This window comes from Chrysoperla carnea, chromosome 2 (genome assembly GCF_905475395.1).
Source record: "Chrysoperla carnea chromosome 2, inChrCarn1.1, whole genome shotgun sequence".
In the NCBI taxonomy this organism is placed as follows: Eukaryota; Metazoa; Arthropoda; class Insecta; order Neuroptera; family Chrysopidae; genus Chrysoperla; species Chrysoperla carnea.
In genome coordinates, this window is record NC_058338.1 from 54,057,593 (window position 1) to 54,084,578 (window position 26,986).

General features: G+C 29.1%; 2 protein-coding genes across 3 annotated transcripts; one reads left to right on the top strand and one right to left on the bottom strand.

Annotated features, from left to right (window-relative positions):
- Positions 1–2,779: 2,779 nt before the first annotated feature.
- Positions 2,780–15,125, bottom strand: LOC123291647 (CAAX prenyl protease 2). 2 transcript variants are annotated; one of them, XM_044872006.1, is made up of 6 exons: positions 15,071–15,125; positions 6,945–7,050; positions 5,887–6,025; positions 4,674–4,841; positions 4,537–4,605; positions 2,780–3,851 (listed from the first exon to the last, which is right to left on the bottom strand). In XM_044872006.1, exons 2-6 carry the CDS (start codon positions 7,002–7,004, stop codon positions 3,577–3,579), a joined length of 711 nt encoding a protein of 236 aa, XP_044727941.1. In that variant the 5' UTR covers positions 7,005–7,050; positions 15,071–15,125; the 3' UTR covers positions 2,780–3,576. The 2 variants fall into 2 exon arrangements, with proteins under 2 accessions (XP_044727941.1, XP_044727940.1); XM_044872005.1 differs by lacking the exon at positions 15,071–15,125 and adding an exon at positions 10,206–10,365.
- LOC123291646 (F-box only protein 11) lies at positions 10,027–26,952 on the top strand. The gene is made up of 9 exons (XM_044872004.1): positions 10,027–10,585; positions 20,952–21,323; positions 21,927–22,077; positions 22,161–22,371; positions 22,711–22,921; positions 23,003–23,227; positions 24,188–24,432; positions 24,644–25,899; positions 26,473–26,952. Exons 1-9 carry the CDS (start codon positions 10,489–10,491, stop codon positions 26,600–26,602), a joined length of 2,898 nt encoding a protein of 965 aa, XP_044727939.1. The 5' UTR covers positions 10,027–10,488; the 3' UTR covers positions 26,603–26,952.
- The last annotated feature ends 34 nt before the right edge of the window (positions 26,953–26,986 follow it).

Consider the following 26,986-nt stretch of genomic DNA (forward strand, 5'->3'; position numbering starts at 1 on the left):
AGTATAAAGTTGTTCAGTAAAATTGGCAGTGTTTTTTTATTAGTTTAAGAGATTTATACCTTTAAAGTATACTTCGAATATAATAAGTCTTATCCCGAAATGAATTAACTTTTTGTGGTCCCCTCGTAAGTAGTAGAATCGAATATGTAAAAACAAAATTCGATGTTTGTGTGTTTACATTGATGGTAGAGAGTGACAAAACAGTTGTATTATTCAGCCAAATTGAAGAAAATCATGGAAAGGTTTTTCAATTTTCGATAGCCTAATTTTGTAAGCCTCAGTGACATTAACGTAATCAAAAATTTTACGGAATTAAGGGTAGGAAAAGATTTTATTGAATCAAGATGAATTATTAATAAAAAGCTTAAGATTTTTTAAAAGTTAATACTTTTAATAACGTTATAAAAATCAATAATTAACAGATTTAAAAATATTATTGATATAGTTTTAGTTACTACTACAACAATTTAATTACTTATAACGAGTTTATATTACAATGTATCTCATTTAATCAATCAGGGATAAAAATTTCACTCCATAACTAAAGCTAAACATTGAATGGGACAACAACTGGGAAATTGAATAGTTATATCGTCAAGGAAAATTGTTAACATTATTTGATACGTAGGTATTTAAAAATCCAGGGTAAAAATATAAATTAATTTCTATTTGAATATAATTAATAAATAGATAGGATATTGAAAAACTTAACTTGCGGAGGTGATAAAATTTACAAAATAATTTCGTATTGGGATTCATATAATATATTCATATATCATATTATGATCTCTATTTCGTATTTAGATGTTATTATCGATTCAAATAAACTTTCTTTCAAAAGCACCGGAGATTTGAAATAAAATTGGCGGTAATGATTTTTCAGAATTTTATATTCTTGGTCACTTTTAAGAGCTGTTTTGTTAACCATTTTTTTATATAGCATTACATTATGGTGAATCAGTTTTTTCCAAAAGTAGAAAAAACTTTCATCAAAATCGCTAAAAAATATAAATTCTAATGGTTTTGAACGAGTATTATCTGACCGTATTGAAGAGTATGCATCAGAAAATCCGTACACATTCCTCAGATTGTGGAACACCACATTAGAAAGGAATAACCGAATATGGGGCCAAAAATACAACAAATACCGCTGTAAGCCAGGTTTGATTTCGGCTGAATTTTTTATGTTTAAAAATTTGAACTGCCCTTCAAGTCAATTGAGTCGTTAAAAAATACATGAAACCAGCTGAAAGCTTCAATACATTTCAATATAAAGAAATTCTGGATCAATGTTTAAAAATTTGTTTAATTATTTTGTTATATCACCTCCTCAACTAAATTCCAATTTTACTTACCCCAGTTATATTTTGAAATCCAATCCAAATTTATAACCAAAGCAACGGTTTTAAGTAAAATACTGTCATATATTTCATGAGACACTTTGTAAACCAAAATAAATTAAACGTAAAAAAATTGAAACAATACGTTGATTATACTCGACTGTCATAAAATCTATTTATAACAATATTAATTAAATATTGTTAATTGGCACATTTTATTTATTGTTAGTTTTTAAGAGGTGTTGTTTTATGAAATTAGGAATCTTTGCATAAAATTTTTGCATGAACAGTTTATAATAGACCGAACTTTTTATTGAACACATGATGTTAATTAATAAAACTACCTTAATATTTCGTTAATTAAAAAAAAAAACTAAGTAAATAAAGATTATCTATTTTAAATTACTATTTTGATATAAAACTTATAGAGTTTAAAAAAATGGATTCTCTATCTTTCGCGTAAAATAAATAAGGATTAGTTGTGAACTCCGATATGATCAAATGATAAAGACTACTTTTCGCTCAACCAAGTACCAGTAGAGTATAGAAATATCAAAGAGGATTGACAATATTTCAGAGCTAAATTTTGAAAAAATAAAAAATACCGGTTTTTATTAATTTCTGATTTTTTCTTACAAAAATTCTCAAAAATTAGAGAAATATATGTAAATGCTGTTAAAAAAGTTACTAATCTACACTATTTAAGTAAGTTTTAGTTGTGAAATATTCACTTACGAGCACAAGGTTAGTTGTTTTAATACGTAATATTCTTTATAGAAAGTACTTAAATTAATCAGGAATTGTTGCTTTCGTCTTGTTAAATTAATAGATGTTAATTTTGAAAATTATGTATCTGTAATTAATAATGCGAGATAAATTGATTTGATTAGAACCTTAAATAGGTTCATATGAATCCAAAATATAACTGTATAGCTTTCATCAAGACGATTAGAAAACTTCACTAGTCCACTAAAAGATAAAAATTCCTGCCACACAACTAAATATTTTTGTCGATTATTATCACAAATGTTTGATAAATTTTCATACAAAGAAAAATTAATGAAACACTTCGTTCATGTGTGTTTCATTCACATATTAGTCTACAGTCTCTGGCCCTTTCATAGAAGAGATTACTAACAAGAGAACACTTCGTCTGTAAGTTTGTTATGGTATAATTCTGGAAAATGAGAGATTTTCTTTCATAGGACTTTAAAGATTTTTAAAGCCTCATGAGTCGCATTCATATTGATGAATATTAGTTTTTTTTTCTTATTCCAATAAGATAATTTAAAAAAATAAAAAGAAATATAAAGAGATTCGAAATTTTCCTAGTTTCGAACAACGGACATTATGTTTTATAAAATTTTGAATGGCTTCACTTTTCTATTGATTTTTTATCTTTGTAATAACATAACAAAAAAAAAATAGTTTATTAATAAATTTTAAACCTGTGAAGCAAATAAGGAAAGCAGAAGGAAATAAAAATTTTTCCCATTTGCGAAAAAAGGCCTGAGACTGTAGATACTCCCTTTAACTAGGTTCAGATAACGGGTAATATAGCGCAATACTTGAAACTCAGTATTTTAAACGCGACTGAATGTTAATACACTAAATGTAGTTATAGATAAAGTTTCTATTACTACGATATTTTTTTTAATCTTAAAATAAGTCTCTTTTTAAGTTTATTTTTCGATGGCAAATTTAAAAAATCACAGTTCGATAATCAGAATCGAACGTATGATATGGTATGATACTGGAAGTATTCGGAATCGCTCCTAGATTGCCTGACATGTCCGTTTAAATGTATATCTGATAACCTTATAGATAGTTAATAGAATTAATTCCTTTATTTGCTATTAAATAAAAAAATTGTTTCCTTGTCTTTCTAAAACAAAAAACGTGCAACAAATTTAAACATTATAAACGTGCATACAACTTTAAAAAACAAACCGAAATTAATTTTTAGAAAAGTATCTCAATACTGCAGGAAATCTACAAGCCTAGAAATAAAATTAAAGCGCTAGAAATAATTAATACTGTTATTAAATCATATTTACATCCGTTTCGATAGAAAGTTTTTTATTAGATTTGTACTGTCTTGGTCGTGTTTTTCGATTTGACTATCTGTACAATTGGAAATAAAGGGGTGTGTCACGCTATAATTCTCGTCATCTGAACCCAGTTTAAGCTATTGTTATTTTAATAAAACTAATTAATAGGTTCCATTTTGGTTCTGTCAACAATTTACTAATTTTGTATAAATATCGTTGCTGTATATAACTGGGTTGGTTAACGGGGTTAACAGATAACACCAACTTAATAAACCAACAATAAATAATGATATAACAATTGCCCTTTGTTTTGGTTTATAGGAATTCAGTTCAGTAAAATCAGGGAAACCCATATGATTACAAAAGGCGTGTGCAATAAATGGTGCAATAAAATGGCCCGTCTTTAAAAATAAGTAAGCTGCATACGCACCAAAAATTGTTGTATAAGAAAATTGAAAACCTGCGAAAGAAAAATATAATTATTTGTGAAATTTATGCATTCTGTGAAAAAAGTACCGGGAATCTTTAATTTGTAGTCTGGAATAATTTTAAAAATTGTAGCCCTGCCCTCAATTATTCTGTAAAAAATTAGGGCGATCTGTCCATTATTTTAACTATAGCAGCTAAAAGTAGTGCTTCAGAGTGTATAAAAAATCAAGAAAGAATTTTCGTTATAGTCAAGTTAATAAAAATATGCTCATACATACGTGTTACGTATACTGTTTATCACATCAGACATGTTATTGTACTTAATACTCGTATGTAAAGATATACAAATTATACACACACAGCTGCATATTTATTGATTGTTTTTTGTGTTTATCTTTTTAAAAAGTTTAACAGGAACGTTTTCTTGGTACCGAAAAATTGGCCATGAATTAAAAATGTGTCAGTATTAGTCAACTGGTACATTTAACCCATGAAAAAAATTCCAAATATTCTTTTTAATTAACAGGCAATTAACTTTGAATTTAGCAATTTTCAAGATGACGGTTATCCCTAACACCTACTCAAAATTTTATTTCATTTAAAAAGTGGGTTTACGGACATTCTGCTTAAAACCAACATTTTTTTTTTAAATAATGCTAGATACATTTTTCACAAAGCAGTAAATTGTTTTTTATAAATATATCGAAATTACTTACAGGAAACTAATAAGGCAGTTTTGAAGTCAATACCAGTCTTAATTCTCTCAATCATGTGATGGAAATGGGCTAAAAAAAGTTATTTAAATTTTTAATGATTATATAAATAAATTTTCGATTTGTCATATAATACTTACCGACACCAAAAAACAAGGGACCAATAAAAATTGCTGTCATCGGTCGAAAGCATGGTAAAAGTAACGGAAGCATGCAAGCACGAAATGTGAATTCTTCTGAAAGTGGTGCAACAACATGACTTCGTAACCAAATAACATTACGAATATTACTCCACCAATATACTGGCTCTAAATGAATTTAAAAAAAACTTTATGTTTAAATTTAAAAATGATTCAATTCCAAAAACAGTTTTTAGTATTTACGAAATTGAAATTCAACTCATCAATTCTTATCAAGAAGCTCGTGGGCTCTTAAGACTTAAGAAAAATAGCATTCCTAGTGGAACAAATTATTTGAAGAAAGAATAAGTTTTAATAAATCTTAGAAACTCTGAAAAAGTCTTAGGAACTCTGAATTTCTCAAGGTTTTTTGAAAGTCTAGTTCAGAGTTATCTAGGCTAATTACGTCTGAATGGCACATAATTCCCATTCATTACGTCTAATCAAAACATTTCTATTGAATGGATTTCAATAACAATGAATCGAAAAATAACGTTATTTCGTAATTTTTTTAAATTTGTTTTTTTCCTATATGTTTCGTATTACACTTGTTTGCATGTTTTTTGTCGTTTAAATGAAAAGTGTTTTTTTTTTTCTTAACAATTGAGGTGCAGAGGTAAGTTTCAAAAAAATTATGAAGAAAATCTAACACGTCACGTTTCCAAAATTAATTTTATTTAAAAAAAAAAAAAGCCTACAACAATTTAAAAAAATATTAAAAATGAATCGCTTTAGCTTTTTCTTGTATTTGTTTGTGTCTCTAAAATGGACTAGCAATAATCACCAAACATTGCCTGATCCCAGTACCTTTCAGAAAGGTTTAGGAATATGGAGTATAAATGCTTAAAAGCTATGATATGCTTCAAAAAGGTAAGGAAAAATGGAGCATAAATGCTTAAAAGCTATGCTTTTATTATCAAAGTTTAAAAATAAAAATTTATGTAACTAAAGTCTGAAAATAAAATGTGATGATAAATTGATTCTTTGACGTAATAAAAATGAAACAAATGTATGTTTATATTTAATTATTGCCACTTTATTTTATATTTTATTTTGTAAACTAGTGTTATCATTGTGGTTATTGGTAACTGATGAAGATCGACATTTTGTGACGCTTGATTTTCAACATCAGGTAAAATACAATTTACGAAAAACAAGAGAAAAAAAAAGTTACCTGCATATAACTTCCAAATTCCACTGTATGCTTGCATACTAAGTGGGCCCATAAATAAGACCATGGTTAATAACAGTGGAATAATTGTTGCACATACAATTCCTTTTAATCTTAATCCTAATAGTTCCCATAAACTTACCTAAAAAAAATAAAAGATTTAATTGAATAAAAATTAAACATTGTAAATATTAGCGTTCACTTCAGAATTTATATTACGCCAGTTATGATATTAAGTATGAATTACTATGAAAGAACTATTTTGCTGATTTATTTAGACATAAAAATTTAGTTATTAATTGAATGCACTTATGTTTAATTCACTTTGGTAAATATTTAAAAATCTGAAAAAAACTAACACAGTGCTTTACCATATCTACAGATTTAATTGGCACAAATGCAGATCTAACGAGGTGGCTTATTGGGCGATTAGATGAGTATTTTTGGAGACATCTCCGAAGTTTCTCCAAAATACAAGCTTTTCGTAGAAAAATATGGTCGATTTATGAGAAGCTACTCACCCAATCACTAAAATAAACCCCATTTTGTAACTTTTTTGTCAAAATTATAAAAATGAGTTAAAATTCGGTTCCCTGTGATGGTTGGTGGGATAAATACTGAGTTATCGGCTAGAATCGTATACGAAGAGAGATTTATCGGTGTTGCCTCAGAAATTTTTCGTTTAATTGTTAAATCGAATCGACTTTCGTATTTTTGAATTATTTAAGGTAAGTAGGACCCAAATAACATGAACATGCAAGCTTATTTATATATTAGTATTTTTCGAAATATTTCCAGAATTGCTCCGAAATAAAAACTTTTCGTACAGGTTTTTTGGGCGAAAATTGCAAAAAAAATGTCGTAAACAATCGTATACAGAGAACGATGATATCCCAAAGCAAAATGATTTTCTTTCTTAATCAAAGAAAATTTTTCTGGAACCGCACTTGATTAGCAGAATGGTCACTCGGATAACGATGAAGTCTGAATATGAAATCCGAATAAGATGGGTATGTTCTTATATTTCGTTTAATAACAAAAAAGGCACTAATTTTACTTACTTTATTTAGAATATGTTCAGCAGTACAAAGATATAAAAATAATGGTGAAATAAAAGACATAATTAAGACGCTAAAGAAGCGTCTTTTTATTGTCGATGGATGATTCCTAAAATTGAGAAATAAACATTTTATTAATTCATGAATTACAAACTCACATGCTTTTAAATTGATTTGATATGATACTTTAACAAATAATTATGACTGATGATCTATTTGAAACTTTACAAATGTTTGCAATTTTGATGACAGAATACGCGTGGTTGAAGTTTATTTAAATTCTTAACTTTAAATATGTTTTTTGAAGTCAAAGTATATTTTAATATTATCGTAGTAACAAAAAGTAATTTAATGTACCCAGAAGGCAGGAGGACATGTTAAATTTAAGGGTAAGTCTGAAAATGATTATACTAATGTCACGATTCGAGGACGGAATACCTGTTTAAGAAAAACCATTTCAAATCGTTTAATCAGTTTTAATAGTTTAAAGTGTAAAAAAATTTAAAATGATATAGAAAAATCGTTCTATAATGATATAGAACGTTTTTCACTGAACTATACGAAAAGATTAAAAATGATTTTTTTTCAAAATATCCCGAAAACAGTCGAACAGTTTAATGATTTAAAACTATTCAAAGTTATTATAATGGTTTTGAATTGTTTTAAATCGTTTTTTGAAGAAGAGTGTGTTTACTAGGCGATGTAATCAATAGTAGTAACGAAGTCTGACTGTAAATTTGGTGATTTTTTATTATATACCCATCGATTTAATCGTAAAATGAGAACAAAGTATCCGGTATATAGTTTGTAAAAATTTGAGGGCATACGTTATAAATTGAGGAGATTTGTTTAATTTTCAATAATAATTACATACGCTAAGACAAACCAAGCTATAAGTCAGTCTAAGTAATTTAAGAGTCAAGATTAAAAAATCGACTCATGCCATTAACTATACTACCCAACAAATCACCCTGTCTTGTAATTTAGAACTGAGGTAATATTTTTCCCTCATTAGATGCTTTTATTTGCATGGGATTTTTTTCTTTTCACGTTTTGGAACACGAAATACTTCCGTAAAAGGACGTGAAGTAGGACTGGGAGGTGAGACTCACAACTAAAACTTTCTTGGTATAAACTCAATTATTATACAAATTTTCAAAACTTTAACTCAATTTGATGAGGTGTTAACAACACTAAAAAGGCAAGGATGCTAGAAAGTTGGCACTCCCAAAATGTTCGCATATGATTGATACTAACTCAACTTGTATGTAATTTGGAGGGACTCGAAGTTTTAAAACTGCTAAAAACATGTTATTTCGACATAAAGAATGGAGAAAAGAGCATGAAAAATTGACATATTCAACATAAGAATTGTAATATTCTCAAGAATTATAAAAAAAGAATTTCGGTTCCAAAAAAATTTTTAAATTTGAACGCCCTTGTATAAAATTGTTGAATTACTATCAAGAAAAAATTGAGAATCGTAAATCCTGCTAATAGAATGGAGAATGGATGAATGTAAGATAAAAGTTGAAAAAAGTTTATTTTCCATGATATATCGTGTATAATCGCGGGTTTATGTTAAAGGTTTAAAAGGTGTGCAGAAAAAAAATTATATAAAATACAACAGCCCCAATTCGAAATAAGTCCAATATCTAAATCGAATTGAGTTGAAAAATTATCAAGTAAAGCAAATCGATTAGGAATAAATGTAACATTTAATAGAAAATTTGGAAAAATATTCAAATTGCCCGCATCTTCTAAATGTTTGAACAAAGGCAGCCCATGAAATTTCTGTTATTAAACAAATGCAGCAGCAAGCAAGTCTGATGAAAAATACTTTATTTTAATAACCCAGACTTAGTTTTATATATTTGTATCTTTTATCACATTCAAACATATATGGTTTTATCTATATCTAACTTTGTTAGCAACATCAATTTAGTGTATATAGACTGGAGTGGAAAGGTGTTTTTATTATACTCCGCTCTGCATACACGAATTGTATATAAATGTACGTAAAAGGTCTGTTTTTACTTTTGACTATTAAATTTTTTTAAGTCTGTTTGTTTTCGCTTTTGTAACCTTCGTCAATATGTTTATGATAGAAATATTAGAGTTCTACATTTATAATCCAAATTAGCTGGCATATTTTCTATCTCTATAAGCTTTTTGTTCCAATAGACTATAAGAAATAAAATAAAAAGAAAATGGAGTATATACAGAGGAAAATTGAAAAATTCCACAATGGTTATTCGCCGCCGGCAGATAAAAATGGATTATATTCATAACTATTGAGCGATAGAGTGAAATTCAATTTATAAAGATATCCTTTATACAATAACTAACAGCTTTTTTGTTTATTTAAAACATTTGTCCGTAAGCTCAATAAATTCGATGGAAAACAATTTTTCTAAGTTACAAAGTTCAAAACAAAAAGGGCATTTCCACTCTTAAAATAAAATTTCTCAAACCCCTTTGCGAAGAAACATTCGAGTTTAGCTAGGAAAATTCAATAAGAACCGTTTTTTTTCCCAATAAAAGACAGTGTCTAGCATTCAGAACTCAAAAATTAAAAAGTTAATATACACAAAATGATTATTGCACTAGATATTGAATTATTTTAAAATAAAAACAGATTATTAATTAATTTGAAGTTTACCACGAATGACGAAATAAAAAATAATCACCGTGAATTGTGAAAGAAGAAGATATATTTTTGAGAATTTTTCAAATGTCCTATTGCAGTACAAAAATGAGTCTCATACGAAGTTTCAAATTGTATTACAAATAATGTAAAAGTCCATGAACAATACAATTATTCAATTTGGAATAGATATTACATATACGAAGGTAACGCGAGTATTTTATACAAAATTAATGCAAAATTATTATGTAAATGAATATATTGACAGAAACTATGATAGTACGTTGATATGTGAACATGTAATATTGAATAGTAATAAGTTTCTCAGTACCATATTTCTATTTTACAATTGAGCTTATTAGGATAGTTTTTATTAATACAATTCGAAATTAATATCAAATCAGTTAAAACGGACCTTAAACAGAGTTTTGTGTGGATAAGGATGCAAAGATGAAGGAATATTATTATGGTATACCCACATAGGGGAGATGATGAAACGTGAAGGGAGTGTTAACTGATCGGAGACGATCAGTTCTCGGACTGAGTATCAAGCTCGTTTTGTTTTTCAAAAATTAAATAACGCTAAAAATCGTAACAAAAGTGCAACAAAAATTTACCTGTCGTGTTGTGAATTCCATACATATAAACTTGCTACATATATTAATGATAATAGAAAACATGAAATTATTGAAAAAATACAAGTAAATTGTCCATGTTCAACACTGTCCATACTGACTGACATTACATTGATCACGTGACTAGACAACTACGTATGTGATTGGTTCCGAGTAGAGTGTATCCGAGTATTCTATAGAAAAATGAAAATGGCTGCTTGTAGATGTTATTTCTTGTTCTTTGTGTAATTTATAGTTTTGTGTATATATTAACAATATTTACAAAATGCCGAGTGCTTCGTTTACGTCGTCTAGGTCATATTTACGACGATCCAGACGAAAAGGAGCAAATAGAATACCATTGCCATCCAGAACGAGTTCTGGTAAGTTTTTTGACTATGCAAAAGATAGCCCCTCTTTGATATTCATTATAACTAGGTATATTAAAATTTTTTTTTTAATGTCTGTGAAGTTTATTTTAATCCATATTGTGATGTTTTTATTCTCTGATCGATTTATTTCGGTGTAATTCGAAATGAATTGGGAAAATAATTGATTTTAAGTTTTGTCATGACAATCTAAAAGAAATGTCATTTGACGTTTTTTTTTTTTTTTAAATTTATTTTATTTACCACCGGTCAATAATACTTAAATTATCAAATAACTAAAGTTTTTTCTATGGATAGAATAAAATTATAAAAAGCAATGTACCAATTTTTCTTTTTTTAAATAAAAATTTTAATTTTTCCATACTTTTCAATTTGAAAACAAACATTGAATTTTGAATTAATCATACAATTATTGTATGCCTCATATGTTATCGATTTCTGGGTATTAACGTTAGTCTAAAAATATAATTATTTTTCTTCGAAAGTTCTAAAAATAATGTTGAAATATTATTTTAATTATGATGTTATTTCTTACCATAATAGAATTTTAATTAACTGTGAAATTGAAGTTTACTTATAGTTGAAAATAATTTATTTGAAAACTATCACCAATATGAATTGAATTTGAGTTAAACCGATAAATATAATTTCATTTTTGGTTCGGATGTATGTGGAACATTCATTAAGACCTTGAAAATTATTCATTTTGATATTGAACAATATTTTAAACTAGTGAAAAATTCTTTTTGGAGCTTTGATTATGGTTTCCTGGATATATTTTCAATCGATTATTATATCGACTAAAAAAAAAAATAAAAAGAATTTACAGCACTTCATATAATTTTCGAGATATCAAAGATTGAAAAAGAAAAGTTAGTGATCATTTACTGCAGAGATATATGCAAATTAGGGCAGGGCGATGACAGTTTAGCGAGCTGCGAATTAATATATTATTAAAAATTATGTCATTTAAAATTTTGTTTTTGTTTATCAATAAATGTATATATAGGGTGTCCCACAAAGATTAACATTCTTAAATAGTTACCTATTTGCTTGCCCCAGGGCAACCAATTAATTTTAATGGTAGAGATATCTCTGCTAATGTTATTAGATTATTTTCATATAATTCTTATTAAGAAAAATTTTTTATACCAAAAATTGAGTCACTCGAATTTTTGTTTAAAAACCAAAAAGATTAAAAACCAAGTTCATTTGCGTTATCATGAAAAAATTTGAAGTTATAACGTCTACTCTATCTCTTTTCATTTTTCACTTCTGGGCTAATTAGGTGCTTATATGAACACCTATACCAAAATATTCGTATTATCAATATTTCTAAGCGCTGAACGGATGAACCGATTTTAATTTTTTTGGTTTCATTTGAAAGGTAATTTAAAGAGTGTTCTAAGCTATGTTTGAAGTGCAAGCTTAGTTTTCTGTACCCAAAAACTAAAAAATGCGATGATCTTCATAATCGATTCAGTTTGGAAAAGGCATGACATATAATTTTAATATATAAATATGTAATTACTATGGAAATGAATGGTCAAATAAAGCTGACTCAATTCATTTCGAAAAGTGAAATGGTAAAATAATTAGGTAATTCAAAAGAACAAAGTCAACTAAAATATTTCAATTTCAATATTTCCAAAAATTTGTCCCAAAAAATGATCTCTAAGTATCCTTTTCATCTCATCTCATGTCCTGGACCATCACTTTGACATTGATTTTAGAAGGAGTATTATAAGTTTAAAGTACATATTTATCTAGTTTATATGCTATAGTTTAAAGTATGTGTCTGAGTGTTTCTCATTGGCATCGTGAACATTGATTGAAAACATTTTATAGCTAAGTTTCCGAAAATTGGTTTACAAGGAATAAATCGCATTTGTCTGCGGTTTTTAAATTTTGTAAATTTCACTTGTTGTTTTTCAATACATACATACAGTTCATTTTTGCTGAATTGTTTAATAATTATTAATGTTATCAATTAGTCTTAGTGTCCGACAAATTCACTACTGCGTTTTTTCAGACCGATAGCTTAAATATAACGTTATCATGTTCATTTGAAAAGGCAGCACTTTCGAAAAACTTCGTAGATTGAAAGTTTGGTAGACTAGCCAAACGGGTGTCACTTCCGAAATTTTAAGTACGCATTACTCATTTAACAAAAAGGGTGCTGTCCTGCAGAGTATAAGTTACAATAGGCTAAATATTGTATTCAGTTTATTTCTTTCAAAAGAAAAGTCAGAAAAAGAGTCTCTGTTAAATAATGAATAAGTATATAGAGTGCCTCATTTAAACTTATTGTTAGATTGTTGAATCATAATTTAAAAAAAAATAAAATAAAAACTCGATTAATTGTTTAAAAACTCTGTATATGAGACGATTTGTGTATCAGTACTTGAACTTGCCATAAATATATTGAGTTTAAGAAGAAATGGCATAAAATAATGATAATAACAAAGAGACCTGCAGATGTCTCTGGCGAGAGTTTTGTGACTGCGACTCTGTAGAGCCGTTAAAGTTCAAGTACCTATTGTGTATAAAGTAGTAACGGGAAAACTTTTACAATTTAAATATCCATCCAAAAATACCTTACGCAATGAAGTGTAACATTTTATAATTTATTAACGACGACTGCAAAGAATAATTTTTGGAAGGCTGCTTGCCGGGCTGCAGTTGATCACGGTGTCTTGGGCGCTTGCCCAGAGTACCCAGTGGAAAAGGGGAGCCTTAAAAATTCTGAATGATTTACTTTGAATACTCGTTATGAAGTATAATTAATATATTTTAAAAGCTTTTATTTAACTTGCAATGTATGTATGTATGTTACGGTGAATTCTTTGAACTCAATTTTGAAGAAGATATCTTCAACCGATTGAGATGAAATTTTGCATCCACATTTAGTTTTGATGACAATGCATGGTAAAGTTGTGCCGTCCTGATTTTCCCATCGCTTCCACCATATTTTATATAAATACATTTTTTTAGTCTTAAATTAAAAATTTTAATAAAAAATACTTTTTAAGGTACAAGCTTTTATTGTACTAAAAAGTAGAAAATAATTTTATCTATAAGTCACTCATACCCGACTATTTGTAAAATCTTGAGGCGCTTAATATCAAGGATGAATCGAAAAGAAATTAGGCATGTGGAGTAGATGAGGCGTTCCGATTCATTTTTGATGTTTTAAATTAACCGCCTCAAGTTTTTACAAACAGTCGGGTATGAGTGACTTATAGATAAAATTATTTTCTACTTTTTAGTATAATAAAAGCTTGTCCCTTAAAAAGTATTTTTTATTAAAATTTTTTTATAATAACTTGTACTCCGATATTTTGGTTTTTAATTTACCTGCATAATCCAAAATCCACACCAAAACTTAAGTCTATTTCAATGAATTATCACATTGAATATAACGGTAGTGGCCGTACAAGCTTTGTGAGCACTCTCTATATTATATTAACACTAAAGAAAAAGTTTCAAGGCTGCTTGTATTTAACATTTCACTGTACCTATATTGAATTTGGATTTTTTTTTCGAATATACTTTTTCATTCAAATTTTTAATTTGCATAGCTATGGATTTTTTATTTTTGTAAACCTCGATTTGAATGCAAACACAGTATGTGTTATTTATTGTCTAAAAATTTGTGTTTATTGCCAGAAGGAAATATTACATAATTTCTGTTATGTGTTGTGTATGTTAATCAAAAATTTTTATGAAAATAATTATTACTCCAAGCAAATTGGAGTAATAAATGCTTATTCGAAAAATCGAAGTTTTGAAATTATTTAAACAATTATTATGTGCAGATAAAAATTACACAACCCACACTCTCCAAAATTGATGGAACCCTTCCGAAAAAGAAAAAAATAGCCCCAAAAATGTCCTTACTTTCCATGAATGCTATTTTTCTAATTAGAGGCCCCCGAAAATGGATGACACTATCTTCTTTAAATGAAATGCCCCCTTTATTTCTATGAATGATAGAAAAACCCGTTTTTTTCCTCATCCATCCTACATATTAAGCGCAAAATCGAAATAATATAATTTTCAACTCCCCCCCCCTCAAATTGAAAAAATCACTCAAATTTGATTGTAGTAGTATACGTTACAGTAAGCAGTAAAAAACTTAGTTGTATAGCTATGTATATACGTATAGAATGGATTATCAGCCAATAATTTTATACAGAATTGTAGGGAAAGAACTACCTTAAACTGTATACTTATATTAAAAGTGATAAAAAAAAGCAACTGATGAAATGAAAAAACACATTTGAGCCATTTATTTTGAAAGTTGTCTTAGTCAATTAAAAAAAAAAATTTTAATTTGCTTCAAATCGATAGAAAATATAAAAAACTTAGTTTTTTTGTTTTGAAAAATGAACTTATGTTACTTTCAAAATAAATTGTCTTTTTAGACGATAGTGGCTGTATAACCTTAACAACTAAATAATGTACACGTACACTTACTGTTAAAGTGGGTTACAACTCCTAGTACTGCTACAGCCTTAGGAACATCAATGGCCATTTCACCATAATAGGGTGTAGAGATTTCTAAATTTATTTGGTTTTCATTTTAAGAATATTTTTTTACCCATGGCATGTTGCCCAAATTTTGTATATTGATCGAGTTTTCACTGATTTTTAACTCGCATACACCACATACATTCAGAAAGAGAAAGGTGCCTACAGACAGACAGGAAATTTGAAGTTGAGAAGTTCATTGTTTAATTTAAAAAATTCAAGGTCGTTATACGCACGATTAAAAAAATTGTTTTTAAGAGATTGCAGTTTTTTAACAAATATTTAATTTTTCAATGATAAACACATTTGTTTTACCTCCGTATACAAAATACAATCCACTTGAGTTTCGAAATTTACGTACAATATGCTGGGTAGATTGTTTTAATCTGGGTTGATGAAAAATCTTGTAAGTTTAAACTAAAATACCGAATTTTTTCAAAATGATTAGTTTGACTTTGTTCTTCAGGTTCATCGAAAAGTCACCTCAGTGATTTAGATTGCTATGAAAAACTAAGTCATTTTTAAAGTCTTTAAAAAACACGCCTCCTTTTCAGCCCATTATTTTATGTTTGCAAATTTTTTGTGTAGGATATCCTGCAAGATTTGTATCCTTATAAATCAAAATAACCCACCTTGTATAGACGAGATTTCCATTGGCATAAGTTGTTGATAAATACAACTCTAGAAATTCTTGGCTGACTTAATTTTACTTAACAACTTTTGTCGATACTCAGTAAAAGACGGAATATCTATAGTCCATCCTAATAACCCGATCATCTTGGTCAAATAGTGGTCAACCTCGAAATCTAACGGAATAAGCTGCATTTTTGTACAAATGTTTATTTTGATGTTGTCTCAAATGTCACATATGCTCACGTATGCGTGTAGCTAAAATCAGTTTTACGAGAATATCTCGTTCCTTTGCTTTCAATCGTATTAACATTTATTATAAAAGTTGTAGAGGATAAAATTATCCACAAATTTTGTCTGAAACGTTTTTTTAAACGTTGCAGTTGGATCGTTTTTGAAATAGAGGGTGCAGAAGATGAAGCGCTCAGCTATACGTATCTTAGTGCAGGATCAATATTTATAAATAATAAGATATTAAATAATTATTTAACTTGTATTTAATGAACAAATATTTAATATTTTATATTTATAGATATTAGCCCCGCGCAGAAGTACGTTACGATAAGTTCTCCATCTTCTGCGCTCTCTCTCTATTTCAAAAAATGTTCAACGTACAAAAATAAGTAACAGACAAAATTTGTAGAGAATTTTATCCTCTACAACTTTTAAAATAAATAAAAATACCATTAAAGGCAAAAAAAACGAGATATGATCAAAAACTGATTTTTGCGCCTTTGACCTTGGATATAAGGCCGCGCACACGTGATCATATGTGACTTTTGAGACAGCATTTGTGCTATCAATATAAGAGTTTGTACACAAATTCAGCTTATTTCGTTATACTCCGAGGTGAACCCTAAGATGATTGGAGTATGAGAATTGAACATATTGCAATTTTCTGAACTTGAAAAAAACCGTCATTTGTCGTCAATTTTAAGCTTAGGCGCAACCAAGAATTTTTTCGTGAGTCTCATGAAAGAAAACGCACGATAATTTTCGTACAGAAAAAATGATGTTAAACTAAACATAATGTAGGCATATAAAGAGCTCCAAGTGTAATTCTAGCCTAAAGACAGAGGTTGCATGAGATTTTTACATAGGAATATTTTTTTCCCAAATTTAATATTTTTCATAAAGATATTAATTTTTAATTTGAAATATTATGCCTAACTAAAATATTGTTGGCATTTAAATCATTAATTAGTATGTTAATTGTTTTTAAAAATGCAAATAAAATTTTAAAATTTAAAATATGTCTTATAAAATGCTTTCTATTATTCATATAACTTAGTATTTTTATAGTCTGTCCGTCTGCCTGTGTCTGTTACATTACAAGTGATGAATCTTATTAGAACAATACTTTCCTTTTCATTAATTTTTACAGAGGTTAAAGGTTCTATGATGTTTGGTAATCCTATGTTGAATAACTGTGAGGTAAATAGCCTTTATTGTAAGTCATTTAAACATATTGCATTAAATTTTTTTTAATTTTTTAAAAAATTCATCAACTTGAGTTTATGATTCCTTAGAATATGGGATAAAAATAGTCAAAAAATCAAACAAAATTTTTTTTGAATTTTTAACCAATTTTTGAGTTTACAAACAATGAAATCAGAAAAAATGCAATTCTAGAAAAAATCGTCAAAACTAAAAAATAGAATTTTTGGTTATTTATCGTATTGTCGGTTAGGCTTATGGTTTATATGTGTTATGTTTTTAACGGTTTGAAAGATAGATTTTTGCTTAAACTATTAAACTATGCTTACTCACGTAAAAATTTATAACATTCATGGTTTGCCAAAAAGTTGTCCATTCAGGCCACCCCCATAAAAACTTTTTTATTCCTCTCGTAAAAATCTATAACATTCATATGTTTTAAACACACTTAATAAACAAGTGAAAACAAACAATTGACTGAGTTAGTTGTTGAAATACCCTGTATAGAAAGTGTTTAATGTCAGTGCTTGCTTTTTCGAGAATGTTTCACGAGACCACTAGATGAAGCTACCTGCAAATTTTCAACTCCCTTTCTTTAACAATTTTGGAGAAAATGTATACTAAAATGTCCTAATTTGCATCCTAACGGGTAAACTCTGATGTTTTCGAAAAAATGTTGAAGGTCAAAAGTTACCAAGGGCAAGGACATTCGCCTGTGTCCATGACTTTGACTTACAATTATCGATAAACCTTAAGAGTATTTTCTTTCGATTAAATGCAATAATGACATATTTTTAAGTCGCATTTCTTTAAAGCTAACGTTTTTCGAAAAAATATTTTAAACAAAAATTGTTCGTTTTTTATGAGGATCAACTTTCTAATTGAAAATAGTGTTATTCTATCTCTTACCGTTTAGGATCTAAATTGCCTGCTAAAGCAATCCGAAAAACTAAGTCCAATCTGATGTCAGAACATGAGGACCCCTATCAAAATCAGCAACTTTTGTTTAAGTTAGTTTTTGATTGGTTAACTACAAAACGAGCAATTAGCTATTATAGATTAAAATGGTCCACCCTGTATACAAGGTATAAATTCAATGTGTTTTGCGGGTCGCGATCGTCTTCTTCTATTCCAAAAACTGTGAATTAAGTAGCCCAGTTTCTTTGTCAGTAAGTATATTTCTTTTACAAAATCATACATGCAAATATATATTTGCCCAACCTGAATAAATCATACACTTCATTAAATAAGTACATATTTATACAACAAAACATGATTTAAAAAGTTTTCAACAAAATTTTGGTACGTGGTTTTTTAATTATGTATGATAGCAAAAGATTATACCTGGTACCTATATTTTATCATATTTGACGTGGGTAACAGAATACATGTTTTTTTTTAGATGCATTGATGATGGAATTTTAAAAGTTGATTATACAGTTCAAATGGTTTTAAATAATTTATTTTTTATTCTTGAGTTAATTGTTAATCAAAATATTAGTTTTAGTGTCAAAACAAAAAGTAATTTTTTATATTCTATAGTTTGGTTAAGTGTTCCAAAATTTGTTGTAGTGTGTGCAAATAGTTTTTTGGCTAAAAATATGATCCATATGGAAGAAAGCATTTGCCATACAACATCTAGCTTCTTTCATTTGAGGCTGCTAATTGATCTTATTTTGTAATGTTTGATTATAAAATTATATGGCTGAAGATCGTGGCACCTATCGAATTTTTCGATTTTATTCAAATTTAGTTTTAACGAAATATGTTAACGAAGGATAGTCCATTTTGATAAGTTTTCTTTCCTACCTACCGAGCTATCGGGAATGTTTTGTCCATACACCTGTCCTATAAACCTTCAGCTAAGTCTTCGTTGTTGTATTCAGGCATTTCAAAAGAAAATTGTTATACAAAATATTTATTCACGTTGCCTCAAATAGTCATTCTAAGATGTTTAAGAGCTGTTAGACTAATATAATAGGTGTACAATTTAGATTGATTTTCCGCTATATTTCTTTAGTGAATTATCTTTGGGAAAATTATCTCAGTAAAAGTTGTTCTGCTTTGAACGACCTTGGCTTTTGGTTATTTAAAATAATTCATGTTCATAATTTTAAATTAGAAAACGATTTTTTATTAAAAAACAAGTGAAAACAAACAATTGATTGAGTTAACTGTTAAAATACCCTGTATAGAAAGTTGAATGTCAGTATGTTAGGCATTATTTTTAATTAATTATAAGAGTTAAAAAGCCAACATGTACAAAACCAATTATGGCAGCCTTTTAGCCGCCATTTGTTTTGGTTTTCGAAAATTCCGAAATTGGTCGAAAGTATTTTTTAGAACTTTTCTTCATTTTTTCAGATTCTTTCACAAGTTTTGGAGAATCTTATCTATCTTTTATAGTTTTGGATAAAATTGACACCAAAGTTTTGTCCTAATTTGCACCCTCACGGGTAAACCATGACTTATGGAAAAAAGTTTCAAACAAAAGTTGTTTATTTTTTTATGAGGAACATTTTTACATTTTTTACATTTAAACTTTTGTTCTATCTCCAATGGGCTACAAGATGGGTTCTTTGGACCTAAGACTCAATTGACCTATGTTGCAAGACGCTTTTTACGTCTTGAGCACGCTATAAATTTCAGCTTGATATCTCTTTTCGTTTATGAGTTATCTTGTTGAATTTTATGAACACCTATATCCAAATTTTGTTGGTATCATAAATATTTCTAAGCGTTACATACTTGGTACTAAAATTATTATACCTTAATATATATTTCATATATACAAGGTATAAAAAATAAGACCCTTTTTTCAAAATTCTAATAAATTAGACAGGAAAAAATTAAAAAATGAACCTATCTGTGCTCGAAATAATTTTATTAGGCTTGTTCAAAAACAGACTTGATTCTGAATAAATTAACCACAAAAATAAATATAATCGACTTTTGCATTCAATTTTTACTAATTAAATGACTCTAGAGGTCAAAGTGAAGTTCAAGGTCGAAATATTATCATAATAATATTCTTTGAACCCAAAAATTTCAAGGTAATTTTTTAACTACCGATTTAATTACCCATACCTGACATCTGCATAAAGTAATTTGAAGCCAATAATTCAAAAATCTCGTATATCTCTAACCATTGAATGTAGTTTCTGTGACAAAAAACCCCATACGAAAAGCAATTTCTCGAGTCCATTTAAAAGAAAAATTTGGTCTGATATAGGATATAAGTAAAATCCTAACAATCACAAACACGATAAATTACGTTGAAAAATTGGGAATTATTAGCGAAGTTTATTATTGTGGTCCATCTGTTTTAGTTGAGGAACTCGATTATTTTTAAATTATTTTACAATCGAGTTTAACAGATTTATTAATCTCATTTAATACAGATGGATTTTTTCACCGACCTTTGATTTGTTGATTGAATTTTTATTTAATCTACGTACTATATTTTACAAAAATACAGAATGTTCCAATGGAAAAGTTATAAGATTTTAAGGAAAACAGACACAGCAGAGTTTTTTTTATCGGTACAATAGATTGATAAAAGTCGTTGTAGCGTAGCGTGTATAATACCAAAAATATACCAAAGGTCCGGTAAGAGTTTGTACATACTGGACTTAACATAAAAATTTATTTTTGTTTTTATAACCTTTTCATTGGAAGACTTTGTATCACTTTGAATATATACAAAGATAATTTATTAATAATATAATGGATATATTGTAATTGGAAATTTTGTTTACAGCTGCCGCAGAACCTTGTGAGCCATTATGTCAAGTTCCAAACCAAAATATACCTCCAAGTCCTGGTGGGATAAGCGCTCCATCTGTAGGAGCCGCACCAGGAGCAAGTTCCGCACCAGGACCAGCAACTAGTGCATCGCCAAGTACTAGTGGTGTTGCAGCACCACAAGCCGCTGGAAGTGCACATCATCCACCATATGATTTGCGTAGAAAATCACCATCACATCATGATCTTGGAGCCAGTACTAGTGCTGGTGGCCCTCCAGGAACACTTCCATCATCAGCAGCTTCCACAGCAGGACCTAGTTTTAGTGCAGCTACGGTACCTGCACGTAAAAGGCTAAGACGGACATGTTCTATGAACAATTATGAAGGTATGAAAAAAATAATTCTCAATAGTTATTCTCGAGTAGACAACACTCCAAAAATATTCCAAACTGAGAAAAATTACAACAGAAGTTTTAAGTTTTAATAGCTACTTTCTAATAATTTTTCAAACGCATTTACATTTATAAAGATAGCTATTGCGTTCTCTCTCATGTCGTTAGAAATACCTTAAAATGTTATATGACTAACGTTTTCTGCTTACACTGTGGCATACGGTATTTACTTCCAATGGCAATAGCATAAAGAAGGGTTAAGGTAAAAATCGAAGAACCATCACCGCAGCAAAACAAATATATTGTGTAAATTTGAACAAAGTCGGTCAACTCGTTCTGATAACAGGGTTAAGATTTTTTGAATTTTTTGGAAATGTTTGTTACTTATCTTCTATTTGGAAAATTTTTCAATTTTTATCTTGTTTTGCACACATTGTTCCTTGATAAATAATGATTAAAAATCAGTCAAAGCATTTGTTGCACTTTAAATCACAAATAATTTTGAATACCTTTAACACATTCTTCTAATTAAAAGTCTACTCGAGTTTGATTAACTAATGAAAGCTAAAAAAATAAATACTTTTATAATTTTTCTAGTTTGCACAAATTCAGCAGCACATTATTTACAATATGAACTGCCCGACGAAGTTTTACTCACAATTTTCAATTATTGTTTAGAACAAGACTTGTGCCGTGTGGCACAAGTTTGTAAACGGTTTAATGGGATTGCAAATGACACAGAGTTATGGTAAAGAAAATTTTATTGAATTTTTTTGTATTAAATAATTGATATATATTGCCGATTGTAATTTTTTATTCTATTTGCCTCAGGAAACGATTATATCAAAGTGTATACGAATATGATTTACCGTTATTTAATCCAGAACCATGTAAATTTGAATTCATTAGTGCTGACGAATCGGATTTAGCCAATCCGTGGAAAGAATCATTTCGACAGTTGTATCGTGGCTTACATGTACGTCCTGGCTATCAAGATTTACGTTTTCGTGGACGAAGTTTAAATTTCTTTAATACTGTACAGGTAAATGTTTCATAGTTTGCTTATAAAATAATTTCGAAATCTGATAAAATAGTCTACTAAATGATATGCCATAATTGTGTATAAATATAAGAATTTAAATTGAAATTTTGGATAAATGATTCCAAAGTAATCCTTATATCCCATTTAAGAGAGTATTGGAATCGATAATTGTAAATTTCTATATTACCAGAAAAATTAAAATAATCTATGATCATAATAATCTTAGTAAATCTAGCAAAATTGTTAAAATCGATTAAGTACTTGAAGCATTGCGAGATTGTTTTCTTTTTTGGGAGTATAAAAGTCTTTTTTGCTAATAAATTAAATTGTCTGTTTCAGGGAGCTTTAGATTTTGCCGATGAACGTAATAGTAATTCAAATTCGAGTACTAGCGTCAGTACAAATAATAGTGGGAGTTCTAGCGGTGGACGTTGTAGTAGTCCCACAGATTCAGGATGTTCGAACAATAATCAGGGTGCACTGGTGTTTCTTCATGCAGGCACATATCGTGGTGAATTTTTAGTAATTGATTCAGATATTGCACTTATAGGTATGGGAAACTTTATCCAAATTGTATAGCACAAGAAATTTGTTTTTTTTTTTTTTTAATTATGAATTATTTTATCTTAAGGGGCTGCACCAGGAAATGTTGCTGAATCTGTGATTTTAGAACGTGAATCAGAGTCGACAGTAATGTTTGTGGAGGGTGCTAAACAAGCATATGCTGGACATTTAACATTAAAATTTTCACCGGATGTCACATCAACTGTACCTCATCACAAACATTATTGTTTGGAAGTTGGTGAGAATTGTTCACCGACTGTAGACCATTGTATTATTCGTAGCTCAAGTGTTGGTAAGTACAAAAAAATTACAGGGAGAAGTATAATTAGTTATACTGGAAAATCTGCAATTGTCAGGAAATTTTGATATATACTTTTTTTAGCCACATTGAAAAAGTAATTTCAAATTAAATAACATCTCAGATTCTTTAACTTTGTCCTAATATTGATATACGGGGGAAAAAATACTGTAACCATTTCTAACAGATAGAATAAAAATCGCACAACTATGATTTCTGAAAAAAAAAATAAACCCAACCATTCAAGAATTATACACACAAAATTTAGGCACGGTAGCTAGAGAAAAAAAGGCGTCAGTTAGCCAAATTTGGACCGCTTCAATTAAAATGGCGCTGCAGTCATTCTACACCTAGATTGTCCATAATTATTGGAAATGTTTGAAAATTATTCTTTCGATTTAAGTGGCTCGCGTATAATTTAGTGCCGAGTAATTTTTAATCAGAGCAATTTTTAACAAATTAGGTTCTACAATTGGTTTCTTCCGTAGGAGTAAAAATTTATGAGATGAAATTTTAGAATATCATAAAAGATCAGGCAACAAAGCGATAAAATGAATGCGATTCATGCCATTTAAATAGGTTATTTCTTGAGAGCGCTAATATACAATTTTCGAGTTTGTAAAGCTTTAACAGAATGCGACATCAAAATTTGTTGCCAAGAAAATCATAATCATGCCTCGCGATCCTTAAATATTTACTTCTACGAGAAAACACTTCAGAACATTATTCTAAGAATAATATCGCGGCGGAAATTTGCTGAACAAATATTTATTTTGGAAAAGTTCACCGTTTTTCAGATATTTTAGAAAACCTGTGTGTAGTATCTTTTTTTTTTAGGGAATATAGTTTTAAATAAATTATCTCTGTACGTAAATGTTTTAAAATTGGATGATTTTAGTTAAATGATTCATTTGTTGGTTGGAAAAATATTAAACTATATTAATTTGTTTCCAGTTGGAGCCGCAGTTTGTGTAAGTGGTGTAGGCGCAAATCCAGTTATAAAACATTGCGATATCAGCGATTGTGAAAATGTTGGCTTATATGTTACCGATTATGCTCAAGGAACGTATGAAGATAATGAAATTAGTCGTAATGCATTAGCTGGTATTTGGGTCAAAAATTATGCAAATCCAATAATGCGACGAAATCATATACATCATGGGCGTGATGTTGGTATTTTTACTTTTGACAATGGCTTGGTAAGAATTTTTTTTTGTTTCCTCTAGTTAAAACAATTTTCAGTTGGATAATTGTCCCCCGAGGCGCTTTGCTGAAGATGTATCCAGCCTGAGTATAATAATTTCTATTAATTAACTTTTAAAACCCGCCAAGGAAATAATCTGTGTATAATACAAATTATTTCTAGCTCTCTACGAATCCATGTTTATAATGTTATTCTTTTTTCTTAAGGGCTATTTCGAAGCAAATGACATTCATAATAATCGAATTGCCGGATTCGAGGTAAAAGCTGGAGCAAATCCTACTGTTGTACATTGTGAAATACATCATGGACAAACTGGTGGTATTTACGTTCACGAAAATGGTTTAGGACAATTTATTGACAACAAAATACATTCAAATAATTTCGCTGGTGTGTGGATTACATCGAATAGTAATCCTACCATACGGCGTAACGAAATTTATAACGGGCATCAAGGCGGTGTGTACATATTCGGTGAAGGACGTGGTTTAATCGAACATAATAACATTTACGGCAATGCTCTAGCTGGTATACAAATTCGTACTAACAGTGATCCTATCGTACGCCATAATAAAATCCATCATGGCCAACATGGTGGAATCTATGTTCATGAAAAAGGGCAAGGTTTAATTGAAGAAAATGAAGTGTACGCAAATACGTTAGCTGGGGTATGGATTACTACGGGTAGTACACCCGTGCTCCGACGTAATCGTATCCATTCGGGTAAACAAGTTGGTGTATATTTTTACGATAATGGACATGGGAAACTTGAAGATAACGATATATTTAATCATTTATATTCGGGTGTACAAATTCGTACGGGTAGTAATCCTATGATACGTGGTAATAAAATTTGGGGTGGACAAAATGGTGGTGTATTAGTGTATAACGGGGGCTTAGGACTATTAGAACAAAATGAAATATTTGATAATGCGATGGCTGGTGTTTGGATCAAAACTGATTCAAATCCAACGCTGAAACGAAATAAAATATTCGATGGACGTGATGGAGGGATTTGTATATTTAATGGCGGTAAAGGTGTACTCGAAGAGAATGATATATTTCGTAATGCACAAGCTGGGGTTTTAATTTCAACTCAAAGTCATCCTGTACTGCGTCGAAACCGGATATTTGATGGTTTAGCAGCTGGAGTGGAAATTACAAACAATGCCACGGCAACATTAGAATTTAATCAAATATTTAATAATCGGTTTGGTGGGTTATGTTTAGCGAGTGGAGTATTACCAACTGTGCGTGGTAATAAAATATTTAGTAATCAAGATGCGGTGGAGAAAGCGGTTGCAAATGGTCAATGTTTGTATAAGATATCGAGTTATACATCGTTTCCAATGCATGATTTTTATCGGTGTCAAACGTGTAACACAACTGATCGAAATGCGATTTGTGTTAATTGTATTAAAACATGCCATTCTGGGCATGATGTTGAATTTATTCGACATGATCGGTAAGTTATCATTTGATTTTTTAAATTAAAATATTTATTAGCTATCAATAGGAGTGAGTTTTCATGCTTTTTGAAAATTATTTTTAACAATAAGAAAATTTAATACTACTTTCTGTAATTTTTTTACCTCGATATTGAGTACCACGTAGGGTTATTCATTCGGTAGCTCCACTATCAATAATTTTCTTGAGTATGAAGTTGTCCAACAAAGTCATAAAAAACATATTTACAAAGTTTCAAACGTGATGTAATAGTCAGTGTATTAGGCGTGGGTCGTTATGTCTATGGTCTATAAACAATGTACAAATAACATCAAATTTTTGCATACTGTATTTTTAGTTTGATTAACACAGGCTACTACTTCAAAGGCTTCTCTTTACTAGAACTTTTAAAACAATTATTTTTAAGTTCGCTATACAGAAAAATATTTGTATTTTTCAATAAACTTTGATAGGGTTGGGAAACACGTTATAGAGAACATACATACAAATTTTTATAAACTTTTATTGGTCAAAATTCCTGCCAAAAAAAAGTTTTAATTTTACATTAATTTTTTCTACCTTAAAATTATAGATTTTTCTGCGATTGTGGCGCTGGAACATTGACCAATCAATGTCAATTACAAGGTGAGCCAACACAAGATACGGACACATTATACGATTCTGCTGCACCGATGGAATCGCATACGTTAATGGTAAATTGAAATATCATAAGTATTGGCGCAACAAGCCGTAATCAACATCAACAGCAAATATTAACGTCCATATTTTTTGTAAATGGTGCATATGCATACTCAACGTTCGTAATATTTCATTAAATCGAAATAAAATGCAATATTCGTAACGATGATGGAAAAAAGACTATTTAAAAATTACCCCCCCCCCCCCGATCGGACAGTGATTTAGATATGCGTGCGATATATATATGTATATATATATATTCATTGACAACCAATCCTAGAGAAGTGTGTCTGTGTATCCTTTTGATGTGTGTGTGTTATGTCTTCTTTGTTATATAAAAAAAATTGAAAATAATAAAAAGTTTTTTAATACGAATTTTTATTTATATTTGTTAGATTTTGTTCGGA